This window comes from Rhipicephalus microplus, chromosome 1 (genome assembly GCF_043290135.1).
Source record: "Rhipicephalus microplus isolate Deutch F79 chromosome 1, USDA_Rmic, whole genome shotgun sequence".
Classification (NCBI taxonomy): Eukaryota; Metazoa; Arthropoda; class Arachnida; order Ixodida; family Ixodidae; genus Rhipicephalus; species Rhipicephalus microplus.
The window spans coordinates 205956751-205972062 of record NC_134700.1 but is presented as its reverse complement, the minus strand read 5'-3'; the positions used below and the strand labels follow the sequence as shown (position 1 = coordinate 205972062).

At 44.5% G+C, this 15312-nt stretch overlaps 1 protein-coding gene across 1 annotated transcript in view; it reads right to left on the bottom strand.

Annotated features, from left to right (window-relative positions):
• LOC119159776 (oxysterol-binding protein-related protein 9) overlaps nucleotides 1-15312 on the bottom strand; it is a 45034-nt gene that overhangs the window by 8861 nt on the left and 20861 nt on the right. The window contains exons 13-19 of the mRNA XM_037412627.2: nucleotides 14115-14144; nucleotides 13523-13685; nucleotides 10650-10812; nucleotides 8537-8621; nucleotides 7158-7429; nucleotides 3265-3387; nucleotides 2170-2261 (exon numbers count right to left, since the gene is read on the bottom strand). Coding sequence (XP_037268524.2) covers nucleotides 2170-2261; nucleotides 3265-3387; nucleotides 7158-7429; nucleotides 8537-8621; nucleotides 10650-10812; nucleotides 13523-13685; nucleotides 14115-14144 — 928 coding nt within the window. The remainder of the gene's footprint in view (nucleotides 1-2169; nucleotides 2262-3264; nucleotides 3388-7157; nucleotides 7430-8536; nucleotides 8622-10649; nucleotides 10813-13522; nucleotides 13686-14114; nucleotides 14145-15312) is intronic.

Below are 15312 nucleotides of genomic sequence, written 5' to 3'. Positions count from 1 at the left end.
AAATTTCAAGTATTTTTTTTAATACTGTTTGCTATTCGATCCGATTCGCACTATAATTTTACTATTCGAACTTCTCCAAGACAATAGTCATCAGATTGGCAGCGGCCCCTTCAAATCTTAAACATGTTTTAACCCGTTGCCTTCATATTCAGGCAAAGCTGCCTTTCAGGCTCTGCTACCGTCGGCTCCAGCCTGGAGATGATAGATGTGGCACACATGGGGGCCCAATGAATGCTGCTTTGGAACATAAATTTCGGCAGGAAGTCCTAGAAACTGAACACTGAATATTTTTAGCTCAAAAAATTTCTGAATTTTTTGTATATTGACGTCTACGAGGCATACCGTAATTACTCGAATCTAACGCGCACCTTTTTTCCGGTTAAGCGAGTTCATAAATCGCATGTGCGTTAGAATCGAATACGAAAAAAAAATAAATACGGTCATTCTATTGCCATCGGCATTTCCAAAATGGCCGCCCCCTACGTGCGTCGGTATGGCACGTCGGCCATTTCTGCCTATGTGTTTCCCATTTGCAGCACTTCGTACGTGTGCTGAGGAGTTCGTCATCTTGTAGTGCATTAGCATTGACGGCATGAAAGGGCCGACTCCAAAAACTCGAGTGCACCACGATGACGCTTTTAAAAGAAAAGTCATCGCGTGTGCAGAAACGGACGGAAGTCGGGCCGCATCGCGGTCATTCGGAGTTCCCGAAACGTGCATGCGGGACTGGCGGAAACAAAAGCAAAAGATTGTCGACAGCAAAGCTTCACGCAAAAGCTTCAGTGAACCACAGCAGGGTCGGTTTCCGCAAATTGAAGAACTGCTCGGCGAGTATGTGCTTGAGCAGCGAACGGCACAGCGGCCCGTGACGACAGAACTGCTCCAAGTGCGGGCTATGCAGTTAGCCTTAGAAAAAGGTCTAACGCAGAGCCAGTTTAAAGCGAGCAGGCGCTGGCTAACTAACTTTATGAAAAGGAAAGGCTTTTCTCTACGAAGGTGAATGGCATATGCGAAAAGTTTTGCGGAGGGGTACGATGAAAAGCTTCACAGTTTTCAGAGGTTCGACCTAAACTTGCGGCACAACAAGGGCTACCTGCTTGGGCAAATCGGGAATGCCGATCAGACGCCTCTTTACTTCGGCATGCCTGGCACCACAACTATCGAGAAGAAGGGTACAAAGAAAGTTCGCGTGCTGACATCGGTCCACGGTAAAACTACAGTGATGGCAATGCTCTGTTACACGTCAGATGGGCACAACCTTCCCCCGTACCTCATATTTAAATGGAAGACACCCCCGAAAGTTTTTTCGAGTGGTGTGATCGTGCGGGCCAGCGAGAAAAATGGGTGCGCGTTACAATTGATGTCTTACTTTTTTTTTTTTCGTCGTGGAAATCGGGTGCACGTTACAATCGAGGGCGCGGTAGAATCGAGTAAATACGGTATTTGGAATTCCGGACTCTAAAGGAGCACGCACTTGACTGCCAAATCAGTTGGGCTTCCATATCACAGGAGTTGAAAGAGGAGGAGAGGCTGAGGAAATAGCATCTTTGCCCTTGACGTATAACTTTAAGGTCTTCTCGGTACGAGGTCACGTACATAAATACTATTCCATCTCTGCATTGCCTCGTCCCTTGATAAGACAACTACGAAATACATACCACACCGCCAGCAGTTCATCAACCCAGCCAAAGGAAACACTTTCATGTTGCTATCTCATAGGAATATGCTTAGAAGTACTTTCCAACTTTCGTTCCCTGCAATTTTGCTTTCAAGTATTCAAAAAACATTCTTGAAATATTCGATTTGATTCGCACTCACACTTCTAAATTCGAATTCACTTTGCACTCAAAAACTTAGCTATTCGCACAGCACTTAACCGGAGGAGAGGGTGAAGTCACTGCCTATGGCCGTACTTCCGCCGACAGTGACCAGAGAACGGGCGCCCAAGAACGCGATCTCAATTCACAATACGTAATAGGGTGACTTGGATTCTAGGCTGCCTCGTTGTGTCAATGATGTAGATGCAAATAAGCTAAAAGTATACCAATCAACGACAGTGCTAATCAACAAGGCACTATCCTATGACACTTTAAAGAGTTCTATGCATTGTCATTCAAAAGAATTGGAGAAAGAAGAACCACCACAGAATACTTAAGCATGACGACTCACCTGCGCGACTCATAAGGCTCTTGCTGCTGAATTGGCTGCACTACTTTCTTTGTGGTCGCCAAGGTGGTTGTATCCACAAACACAGTTTGCTCCTGAGAAATAAAAAAAAAAGGAACTGTGCATATGTTGCTCACAAGTCGCCTTCTAGCCCGGCCATTTTGGCGCTTAGCTTCTCAGATGGTAAAAATAGGAGACGATAACTTTACTTTTGAATTAACAGTAAGTAAACAATAAAAACAAGAAAGGGAACACGAACGAGTAAATAGGTTTTCTTTATAAAGACAGCTTCTTAGTTCAATTAGTGAAACAATGTTGCATGTAACTTGACAATAAGCATAAAAACCAAAGCTTTAAATTTAAATGAGGGTCTTAAAAAAAGCCTTTTATTTATTGCCCTGTCTTAATGAAAATCGCAAAATTGTCATTCATGCATATCATCGAATGGAGATTTCAGATCTGCTAACAAATTTGAAATGTGTCATTTAGAAAGGAAGAAATGACAAATTTCCACATTATAATTAGGTAATTTATTAATAGGTCGATATGGTAACTCACACTAGAAAAGTTGGTTTTCAGAACTATGTGGTTTATCTAAAAGGTCCACCCAACAGGCTAAATTAAGCAAACTAGATGTCAAAACAGATATTTCTCTGAACATAAAGAATTTTCAAACTTGGAAGGTAGACAAAACCTACAAATAATTAGCTGGTATTTATAAAATAATTTAATATACATCAAGGTTGCTAAAAAAAGAAGAACTTTGGTCTGGAGTTCAGGTACTGTGGAAAAAAGGTTACCAAGTTTAGGTTTGTTCATATAAATCTCCTCAAAACTTCTTTAAGACAGATTTACTTCACAAAAATAACAAAGCCAAGCAAATTGCATTTCAAGTTTTAGAAACATCTGTAAGTTAATCTATTGAGCCAGTAACAAAAAGAAAGGGTATTTCGCCATTATATATTATTTTTCCAGAGCATAACTTGGACTATAAGTACCTCGAATTGCGATTTCCGAAAGTCAACATTTTTTACAATTTTTTCGCTACATTAAGACCCTCGTGCCCCCTTAATCTATAGAGGATGTGTTTTAACTTACGCCATTGGGGTATTTGGCAGTCATAACACCGTTCCATTCACCCGTAACAGTCATGAACGGCTTCCGCTCATTGGGAGGGAACACCTCTGCTGTGAGCTGATGCTTCTTGCCACCAATCATGGGCTGTGGAAGAAAAACAATTATTGTGCTTAGCAGTTGTACCAACTTCTTTCCTTAAAATCGTGGCTGAATGACTAATTGCCTACTACCCATAACTCAGCTGGTGCTGCATATTTTAACTTCAATTGGCACATATTTCAGATCTCTTGGAAAGGAGAGGGAGACACTGGCTGGGGTAGAGGCACTTGTTCTGTTTTTTTGAGGTAGTGTGCCATTCAATTCGATTTGAAGCAGAAAATTGCTATTCGAAGGATTTGAAATTCTGAAAAATACAGCAGACTCTCAGTAAACGAAAATCTCTTAAATGAAACTTTTTAAATGGGACTACTGTCTCTCATATGATAGGCTCAGTACTTGTATTCTGCACCCCTGCTTATCTCTCTATAAATGGAACTCCTGTTAAATAGAACATATTTTTCTGGTCCCTTCAGGTACCATTTAAGGAGAGCCTACTGCATAGTTTCATTCCCTCAAAGGGACCATGGCACAATCACCCAACCTCTTGCGGTTTTTCGCAAAAAATCCATTGTGCTTGTGCATATATGAAAAATACACTGTACGAGAGAATTTCAGTCAATGCCAAGCTAAACAAAGCTGAACAAGCCTGACCGCATGTGCAGCTGATCATGGGAAGAAACTCCTTGCTGGTATCTGTATTCCATGCGAACATCTCTATTCCAAGCTGTTCGCATGGCCAGACTTTGTTATATCAAGATATGCGAGTGTGCCAGTAATGCCTGACCAGTCGCCCATTCGCATGTTTATAAAAACATGCAATCATAGGTTAAGTGTTTCACCGAATGAGCTGAAATTTCACCAGCTTGTCTGTGAACCCCATGGAATAACCTACATAATACAAATTATGCTCAAAAAAGGGTGTCATGGCCCCTTTAAAGTTAAGTCATAGAGCTAAAGTGATAGTCATACACCCAAATCTTCTGGCGAAGTTGGCCTATCAAAAGATTAACACCCCGACACTATTTTAGACAATATAGCTTGATCACTGCGCATAGACTAGAAAGATTGCAGAGTAAAAATGCCAAGTTCAGCACCTGCTTATGCCATACTTAAATGTACCGTGCACGCAATTTTTAAGTTCTAAATAACATTGTATCCGCATATCATGTTAAGAGATCTTTCTAAACTCTGGCATGCCAGAATCTTGACGATCAGAAGAAAAAAAAAAGCAAGCACAATGTAGCTTCATAGAAAGTCAAGTTTATTCTGCTGGCAGTTCCTTTCTCTCTGTGATCCAATATTGCTCACTTTAAGGTCCCTTCTGGATATGCACCAATTGCATGCCGTTACATTAAAAAAACTCTGTGAACACAGAGCTGCTTGAACAAGCCCGCGAGCTTGTCGTCTACGTCAAGATATGTTCCGATTTTCCGCTCATAGAAACTCTGTGAAGATTTCCTTTTGTCTGCACCGTTCATGGATACAAGTTTTGGGCAGGCTACATAGACACAACATTTTCCTTTTGGCCACATTTTCCACTACGTTTTGACATGAAAGCGTAACTTCACCAGGTCTGCAAAAGTGTGGGCTAGCCCGGCTTCCACAAAAGCCATGTGCGGAAAACGCGCAACCTTCCCACCAGCACTGACGTCGGTGCCAACATGTAGCTTAGTAAATAAATAAATAAATAAATAAAATGTCATCTACAATACTTTGGTTGTAGCAAGTCATGTAAATAAATGTTATTCAGCCTCTGGATTACCTTATTCTGCATCAGACCACTAAAAAACACCATTTAGCAGCGTCCCTCCAGTGCTTCACCAACCTAGCCTTAAGAAATGCATTCATGTGCCATCTCGTATGAATATGCTTAGGGGGATCCTAAGCAACTTATTTCTGCAAGTTTAGTTAGAAGTATACGAAAATTATTCGAGAATTATTCCAAAATTATTCAATTCGATTCACACTCAAACTTAATTGTTCGAGCTCTCCTCGCTATTTTACTAATTTGAATAGCCAAATTCTGCAATTCACACAGCTTTGGAATCTAGAAATACAGATTACTAAGTCCTTTATCACAAATTCCACCCACAAAGGAAAGCATGAATGTTGCAAGCTAGCAACGCTGCACACCTACACGAGGGAACTTGACAATGTAGGCGAAACTTTTCGGTGCGGACGTTGAAAATTAGAATTATTGGAATTGTTTTCATGGCAATTTCACTGAAATATTTCCATCACTAGTAGTGGGAGAGTGATACTTCTTGGACAAGCTTCATGGTACTAGAAGCGTAGCCACAGAACACCATTTTTCCGTCTGCATGGTAGCTTCCAGATTCAGCCCACCAGCTGCATTTATCATGTCTCCATTGTTCATTTCAGACAATAGGTTGCTTTTCAGAGGCTGTTCCGGGCGAGGTCCAGATTGATTGATTGATTGAAATGTGAGGTTTAACATCCTAAAACCACCATATGATTATGAGAGACGCCGTAGTGGAGGGCTCCGGAAATTTTAACCACCTGGGGTTCTTTAACGTGCACCCAAATCTGAGCACACGGGCCTACAACATTTCCACCTCCATCAGAAATGCAGCCGCCGCAGCCAGGATTCGAGCCCGCGACCTGCGGGTCAGTAGCCGAGTACCTTAGCCACTAGACCACCGCGGCAGGGCGGGCGAGGTCCAGAGAAAGCAAGCATGAAGAATTGTAGCACAAAGAAATAAAAACAGGTTGTCTGCAAGAAGGTAATTTTTTCAGGCTACAATGACTTGTGCGTCATGCAAAAAGCATTTTAATTTGGTCACCGCATGCAATCACGGCCAGCTGTTTTTTAGGAAGAGTATGCGAACAACATGCTAACAAGCCCATGCTAAACTACGGTATTTTCTGATGTATTAGACGTGAATTTTTATTCCTAGTTTTCTCACGGGGGCCTTTACATGAGGAAACCATGCGCACAGCACGACCTATGCATAGGAACATTCTTTTCACGAGTGAGTATGATAAACCATGTACACAGCCCAGCGACCACGATGACATGTCAGCTCCTTGCAACACAGCAGTGACGTTAAATGCTGTGGTCATCCTTATGCAAGTGTTTTGTTAGCTTCAGAGATAATACCAGCGTTCATTCTCAAATGTGCCTACAGCGATGCATACAAAGAGGCCAATGCGGGTAACCCAGCGATGCTGATGGACGGCAACCTAACTTTTTGAGAGAGTGTTAAGGGATGAAGCCTCCAATAAAGATAGCCCCCCCAAGTTCAACGTAAAAACTACACGTTTGCTCTACATGGAGGAAATGAAAGCACATCCACTTGATGCTACCAATACAAAAACAGTTCAATAAAATGATTTGCAGAACTAGTGCATGGACATTTTTCAGGAAAGAGGTGCACTGAAATAAAAAAAAAAGCCAATAAGGACAAGCGTGTTCTACAAACTGGTTAACTATTGAAAAAACTTCATAATAGTGACTGTTGGGGTGGTTGTATGCCCTGAAACCACGATCTGATTAGGAACGATGCCACAGTACAGGGCTTTGAAAATTTTGACCACCTGGTGTTCTGCAACATGCACCTAAATGATAATATATAGGTATTCTGCCTCCGTCAAAATTTAACCATTGCAGCCAGGATTCAATCGGCAGTTGGGTACAATAAACACCACACCATTGCGATGGGCTTTAAAGAGCTGTTCCAAGTAACAACCAGTTGGTAGTGTGCAAGTGTCCTTGTTGCCTTCGAAAACAGCTACTATAGAAGCTAACAAGTATACACTGCTGACAATAAAAATTGGTGAAAAATGCAGCTAACCTTGGTGTGGAAATCGATGACAGCGTTGTAGCCGGTCTTGTGGCAGGTGATCTCGACCTTGCCACCCAGCTCGATCCAGGGCACGGTGAAGATTGAGCGACCGTAGCCGCTAGGGAAGGTCACCACGTACTCCTCATCGTGCCGGAGGAACATAATGCAACCCTGGCCCACGTTGTGCACGCCGATGCTCATGCCCAGATACTTAGACTTGGTCCAGATGTGAGCACAGCACGCTATGCCCTTGGCTGCATGCTCAGCGTAGAAGGCTGACACTGGAAGAAGAAAGTGTGGAGGCAATTAATGCTTTGAAGACGACGCCTCGTTGAGCCCCTTCCCATCGTATTCCGTAACGAGGCACGGTGACTACCGTATACACACGAATGCAAGTCGACTCGAATGTAGGTCGACCTACCTAAGATTGCTCAGCAGGGGGAGAGCTCTTCTTCCCGGTCCCAAAACCACCATATGATTATGAGAGATACGGTAGTGGAGGGCTCTGAAAATTTCGACCACCTGGGGTTTTTTTACATGCACCCAAATCTGAGCACATGGGCCTACAGCATTTTCACCTCCATCGAAAATCCAGCCGCAGCAGCCAGGATTCGATCCCACGACCTGTGGGTCAGCAGCCGAGTACCTTAGCCACTAGACTACCCCGGCGGGGCCAATCGCCAACCTCAGATTTCGAATTTAGATAAAATGGGTCAATTTACTATCGTGGAAATACTGTTAAGTCGGGACACATCAGAGCCTCGTAATGAAGACACCACACGAGACGGTGGCTGCCGAGAAGCTCGTTATTAACTCTTTAGAAGCAAACGCAGGAGGTTGCAGAGGGGAACGCGTGTTAATGCACCGCGTGTGCATGAGCGTGTCGGTTGTACCTGCAAGCGAAGCACGACACTTGGACTGGCCGTGTGTCAGTTGGTGTGAGCGTACATGGCCTTTCGCTGTGGTGGACGAATCGCGAAGCGGTTGACATACAACAAAACAAACACTAGCATGTTTGCCCGGACTTCAAGAGCGGCATCAAGATTAAAAAAGCACTCTTCCAAGGTACCATTCATGCTTGTGTAGCATAGATGTGGGTGACGAATACAAGCAGGCCACCTTATATGAGCAACAAAGTAAACATGTATACAAAGTAGGTCAACAGGTGGGGGCTTTTGGTCCTTGCATGCCAATTTTCTGCTTTTATGCAAGCAAGGTCGTAGGCTGCGAGTCTTAATGACTGTTAGAATCAAAGTAATGAGGAAGAAGAAAATAAGCAAGAACTGTAGTGAGCTCGCATATAAAAAAATCTTGGTAGGTGCTTGAAGCTGCACATTACTCGACTGGGCTGTGCTATGCATTAACTAAAAAACCTCAGAGGCACTAACCCGGAGGGTGATGAGAGACTTGTTCCGCAATGAAGGTTAAATCATTTGCGGTGGCCCAGGGCACGGGACCATCTTTGACCACACCCTGCAAGTGGAAAAAAAAAAATGAAATTGCAGAAAACACAATATACTGATTGAGGTAAAAAAAAAGCATGGACATCAGACAAATGCTGAAATAGTTATTTTGAATAAAGAAATAGTGCTAGAACATGAAGGCAAGAGGACGCAAACACGGCGCTGACTGAAAACCAATTGATTGCAATTGCACATCAATGCGTAGAGGAAAAACACAAACAGTATATGGATCAGGTAACAAGATATCACTGTGATAATGCCAAATTATACTTTTGAAAGTTTCATGTTTGCGGAGTGATAGTGAAGCTAAGCTGACACAACATTCTCCACTTTTGTGGATGCAAAAAGCCACAATTATTTCATGTTCGTATCGCACTGCATAGGTGCCCAGTATTTTGCTATCTTTAAAAACCAGCTTACAATCACATTCTTTGCAGTGATCTGCAAAGTGGCAACTGAGGAACCGTTTTAGCAAATACGCATACTTTTGCAACCTTTCATCGATGCAACGGCCTGTTTGGACAATGTAACACCTTCAGGAAGTGCGAAATGAAAGCTATCAAGACGCATGTCATGATGGGTAGTACATGTGAATGTAAGTGCAAAGGTGTCTTAAGTTTTGTACCCATCGAGATACAAATACTGCGGCTGGTATTGAACCCACAATCTGAATTGCTTATCACACTGCTACGTAGCCACTAATTTACAGCAGCAGCTGCATTCTGGGATTTAGCGAGACGTACGGCGTCCCTACCAGCGCGCGAGGAGAGACAGACAATGGTGGGAAAAGAAGAGAAAGAAATGGAGCAGGAAAACTAGCAAGTCCTGAAGTAACGAGTCTATGCAGGAAATAAAAGTGCGATCGAAGCAGTGTGCTTCTGTTGCTGAACTAAGCGTATGGTTTGCTTTCCCTTGCCAATGTACCATGCCATTTCCAAAATAAGAAGCTGCTGGCACCCCCCCTGCTCCCCCCCCGCTCCCTCTTAGGCAAGCTTAACAGAAACGATGAAATGGACAAGCATTCAGTTTTCGACCTCAGTGAATTACACTCAATGAACAAAAAAAGCATTGGTTCAAATCATTTAGAATCTTTATGGTATCATTAAAAACATGAAACTGCTTGAAAAAGAGAGATGCAGTAAAATTAGGCAGTCAGAACACTCTCTGAAATACTATATCATATGATTTGATTTCCTATAATTAAAACCAAAAACTATACAGATATACTACTTAAAAATACTCTTTCACTTTAATGGCAATTCTGCAATGTCAAACTTAGCGATTACAATGCATACAGTAGAGATAAGTCAAGACAGAAGCTTGATGGGATGAAAAATTTATAAACACAGGGTGTCACTGCTGCAACAAACAATTTATCAAGCGAGTGGACTTGTCTTCTTCGCGGTTACAGCTGCCTCATTAGTGTGTCTATATGTGCATATTCCATACCCCCTCCTCTAGCCTTAACAAAAGGGTTAGAGGAGAGTCTATGAACATCCACATACACAAGCTTTGGTGAGCTTTGGCCACCTTGAAGAAGACAAGCTTACTTGTTCAAATGTTCACTCCAGTGACACCCTTGGTTGATGAATTTTCCGTCTGCACACTATGCAACACAGAGTTTAGAATAACAGAATTAGGCTGGTTGGCAGATAATTTCTAAGAGAGCCATTGCTAGGTGTTTGTGCCATCCCTACTTCTCCCTTGCATCCATTGATTGATTGATTGATTAAGTGGGGTTTAACGTCCCCAAACCACCATATAATTATTAGGGATGCCGTAGTGGAGAGCTCTCGAAATTTCGACCACCAGCGGTTCTTTAACATGCACCCAAATCTGAGCACACGGGCCCACAGCATTTCCGCCTCCATCGGAAATGCAGCCGCCGCAGTGGAGATTTGATCCTGTGACCTGCGGTTTAGCAGCCGAGTACCTTAGCCACTAGACCGCCGCGACGGGGCTGCCTTGTGTCCATCTTTGCCCGCCCAGTCTCTTAAACATGTCAGCAACACAGAGGCAGAGTAAAAGGTGCACAAACCCCAGGCTTGTCCTCGACTTTCCAGTAGCAGCGGAAGACCTCCCCTAGGATCGGGTTGTAGGGCTTTTTGGCAACGGAGCTCTTGCGGCCGGCATGGAAGGCAGACAGGTACCACCGCACCACCTCGACCATCCTCTCCTTGGGGTCGTCATGGTCCACAATGCTGCAGACAACAACAAACTGTCCCGTCAGACTTGACGTCCCAGGGGCGTAGCCAGGAAGTGGCACACCAGACATGTGCCCCCGTACAGACAAGTTGAGTTGTTTTCAGCCCATTGGTTTAAATATATGCTGCAGTGTGAAACCAAGCCCACGGTAACCGCTGCATATCTAAAGCTAAGCTAGAGTTTTCAGCTTAACGCCTTGATTTCATTTTGGCAACAATCGCTTGCTTAAAATTTTGATATCCAGGAGGTGGAGCACTGCCAGCTTCGGCATTTTTAAAATGATCTCTGGTGGCTCAATGCACTTTCATGCATGAAAGGAGGGAAAATTTTTGCTCACTGATTCCTCCCAATAAGCGAAGGTGCGCAGCCCTCTATAGGCATAATATGCTACAGTCGAGCTCACATATAACGGCCCCACTTAAAACGAACTTTCGCTTAAAACGAACAATATCCGCGTGACCGTGAAAATATACATTGGTTCAATGGCACAAGATCGCACTTACAACGAGCGTCTCTGAGCGCCGCTGATCGGTTACAGCGAATGGAGTCGGCGCTCTGCCGACTTCCCAAAAACCCCTTTCGACCACCGATCAGGCATCAGCGAGGTGCCTATAAACGACGACCCTGCCTCTGCACACCTCTAGTTTCCGCTCTCCCCAACCGCTTTTTGTTACGCACCCCTCCGCCCTTTGCCCCCTGCTAGTCTGAGCACCCCGCATCGCCAGACCAGGCCTGTGTTTTCACACTGCCACCAATTTTTTGAAGACTGGTCAGCCATCTACCCTGTTTCAGACTGGTCTGCCATCTACCCGGCAGGGTAGATGGCCACCCTGTCAGCCATCTACCCTACCAGCCTGGAGTGACGAGACCATTTGCAAACATCGCCGGCCACTGACTGTATCCGATGGTCTGCGTCTAGTACATGCACGTACACTACCCCACCGACTTTGATAATTTGCGATTTGTTATGTGTTTAGGACTTGCTCTCGCTCACTTCGCACTCGGCTCAGCATGCCATCCGCACGTGTGCGGAAGTGCGAGAACGGCTGTTAATTCACACGGAACGAATCACGAAATATCAAAATTCGCGAGGCCACACAAACCCGCTGGCGCAACAAAACGATTTTTTGACCATGGCCGTTGATTCTTTGAACACCGCCGCGCGCACCGATCCAGGCGTCCGTGCCTAGACCTATGCCCGCGCATGAACTCTTTCAATTTTTTCTATGTGCGAGTTTTGCCGACCTTTCAAGCAAGCTACCTAACCTGCCTCCTTTCCGTGTGTTTTGGTTTTCAAGGTCGCCCTCTTGCCGCATCCTCCCCTCTCTTCACTCTATCGCAACTCCTTGCCCCTCTTCTCTCGCAAATCTGCTCTCCTCTCTTGATCACAACCTATTCGACCATCTCCACGACTCCGCGACACTAGCCACGCTGGCTTGAATTAGTTTCATTTTCTGACTAGAAACGGGCCCAGAGCTGTTCAATGTTTTCTGGCATTTGTGTCACGTGTGCGCGCCTTGCTCGCTCTTGGTGTGCGTGTGTGGTCAAGATGGCAGACGGGAGGACCTGCATGCTTTTTCCTGCCGCTCAACAAAACGTCGAAAGTGTGATCGCTCGGCTTGAGCGTAATCGGCGCGTTAGGTGCCGCGTTGCAGATCGCTTGCTCATAGCTGTTGACCACCTGGCAACCAACTTGCCGCTTCGGGGGTCCCGGTATTCAGCTGTGGAGATGGTGAATATTTCGTGAGCAGCGGTGACGACTACATGCGCGCGAAACTGTTTTCGCGAGGCCGACTTCATCGGCGTCGGGCCTGATGCCGAGCCTGAAGCTTCCGAACAGGATCACTCCGGCAGCGATTTGTGGCAGCGCGCTGACGACTCCGACCTGGGAGAAGGGGTGGGACATCTGTTGCGATGGTTTAATTACGATTGATGATGATGCCGACACTATGGAACCGTGCGGGGATTAGGGCATTGTGAATGAAGTACGTGGCGAGAGCGACTAGGAGGAATCGGATCGCGAGAACGACGAAACTTTGGAGCCAGTGCATCATGCAGCTTATGCCACGGGTCTTGGCGAACGAGCACCCTGCCGTTTTAAATTAACTCAAGACCGCCCTTATCGCTTCTGCTCTTCGGAACACGTGCATAACAGACGTTTTGGGACAAAAAAAGTTTGTGTTTTCACTCGCAACTTTTTTTAAAAGCTGTGTTTCATTTACTACGAATTTCGGGATAGAGCGAATGAATGCCGCGTCAGGCTCAGGTTCGTTATAAGTGGGCTCGACTGATAAATGACAAATCAAAGATGAAAGCAAGACATGGAACATTCATGTCTTCTAGCTTACATAACAAGCACGTTGCACTTTACAATGTTTACAGTTGGATTACTTGCACATGTACTGAAACAACCGTACTCTCCTGTTTTTTGTCTTATTCTGTCATAGTGATAGGAGCAATGTTAGCCTTTTCAGCAACCAGTGTCAGTTCTTGTACGAATTTGCAATGTGTGAATGAAAAAAAAGTGTCAACTAAACCAGCAAGCGATAGACTCGGAACAGTTTAAGAAAGGGTATACTTATATTCACAACAATAAAAACAAGCAAGTTGGCAAATAGCAACCAGACCCATTGCCACAAAGCACAAGAGCAGGAAGAGTAAAGCTACCAGCCTCGAAATCTTGGCAGATAAGCTCAAGGTTCTCACCTGACAAAGATGTCGGGATGGGCAAAGAAGTCCGCATACATTTCTAATAGGGACCGCCGCTCCAAGATGAACGTTGGCAGTGTGACTTTAGTGAGGTCCATGCCAATGCGAACTTGGGACAGGAGGTGAGAAAAGACACTCTTCTGACCCTCCAGGGAACCCACTGCGTGTTGAGAAGAAACGCGCCCATGATGAAAAAATCAGAATTGTAGAACAAAGCAGCAGTTCTTTCACTCGTGAAGAGACGATACTAATTACTAACGTTTTACATGCCAAAACCATGATATTATTATGACGCATGTTGTGGTTGGGGACTCTAGGTTTATTTCACTGACCTAGTTTTCTTTATGTGCACCAGAATCTAAGCCCACCGGGTGTTCTTGGCATTCAACTGTGGCCGGGAATCAGACCATATCAGTTAAACTTAGCAGCGCGAGACCTCACATGTTAAACTACCATGGCGGGTGAGCAGGATGCGTAGCTCCCAGGCAGTATTTCTTTGCATACAACTCATTGCATAATACTCTCTGTTCATTCTATTAGGTTGCCCCTGAGACCATAAAAATGAACAGTGATAACAATGAATACTTACATTCATCTTCATCGTCATCTTCATAGGCAGCTGTAAAAAGTGAAAAAAAGAAAAAGTTCTAAGAAATATCTGCGACTAGCAGTTTAGGACATTGTGTCCTTTTGCCTTACACCGGCAGAACTTCAAAATAAAGGTATAGCCCTAGCTATGCAGAGCACTGGAACAACAATCATAGTTAGCTTCGACCATATCCACGTTCTAACTCAGGTCATGCAACATAGAGAAATAACTGATAATAATAATTGTTGGGGTTTAACGTCCCAAAACCATTATATAATTATAACAGACGCCATAGTGAAGGACTACGGAAATTTCGACCACCTAGGATTCCTTAACGTGCACCTAAATCAAAGCACACGGGCCTCAAGCAGGGCCGCGGCCGAGATTCGATCCCGCAACCTGCGGGTCAGCAGCAGAGTGCTTTAGGCACTAGACCAACGTGGCGGGTAGAGACTGTAAGCGGCTGTAACTGTAAGTGGCTTGACATAAAGACAAGAGAACTAGTAGCAACAGCTAGCTCAGCACAGGAATACAACTGCTTGTAAATATATTGTTATTTGTCTACACCTCTTGCAGCAGTAGGTCATCCTCTCTTGGTGTCCTCAAAGTCTATTGTCTTCTAGTTGCAAAGCTCCTTTACTGTGCGACATGGGTTCTCAAACAGGCTTCTGCGGAACACAGGGGTTCCACGAAGGACATTTTTGGGTTCCACGAGCAGTTAGAATGAGTGCAAACTACACCTGTTTTACCCCCATTAGCAACTAATTTATTTGGACAAGCAAACTTGCATCGCAATCTGCACTTAGCAAAGCCATGACATGACGCATCCGTGCATTGGCTGTCCGCAGATAGCGTGACCCACTCGGTAGCAGCACTAAAGGGTTGTCTAGTGTGCCAAGATGCACAATTTGCAGAGGCGTGGTTACAGAATGCACAAAGTGCTTTTAATTCATGCTTGTGAGCATTCTGCATTCATGTTCTACATTCATGCTCTGAAGTTCTTTACAATGGCGATGGCACTAAATATTAAAAAAAAGAGAATAGGCCAATGCAGGCAGCGTAAACTCTGCTTGTGCGCATTGAGATGCGATATCAAGTCCTTTTCCAATGCCCCTCTCCATCTTGGTTGTCTTAATGCTTAAGAAATGTTTGCCGAGTTTGCTTAAGAAAAAGTTTACTAGTCTGCTGATGTTATGCT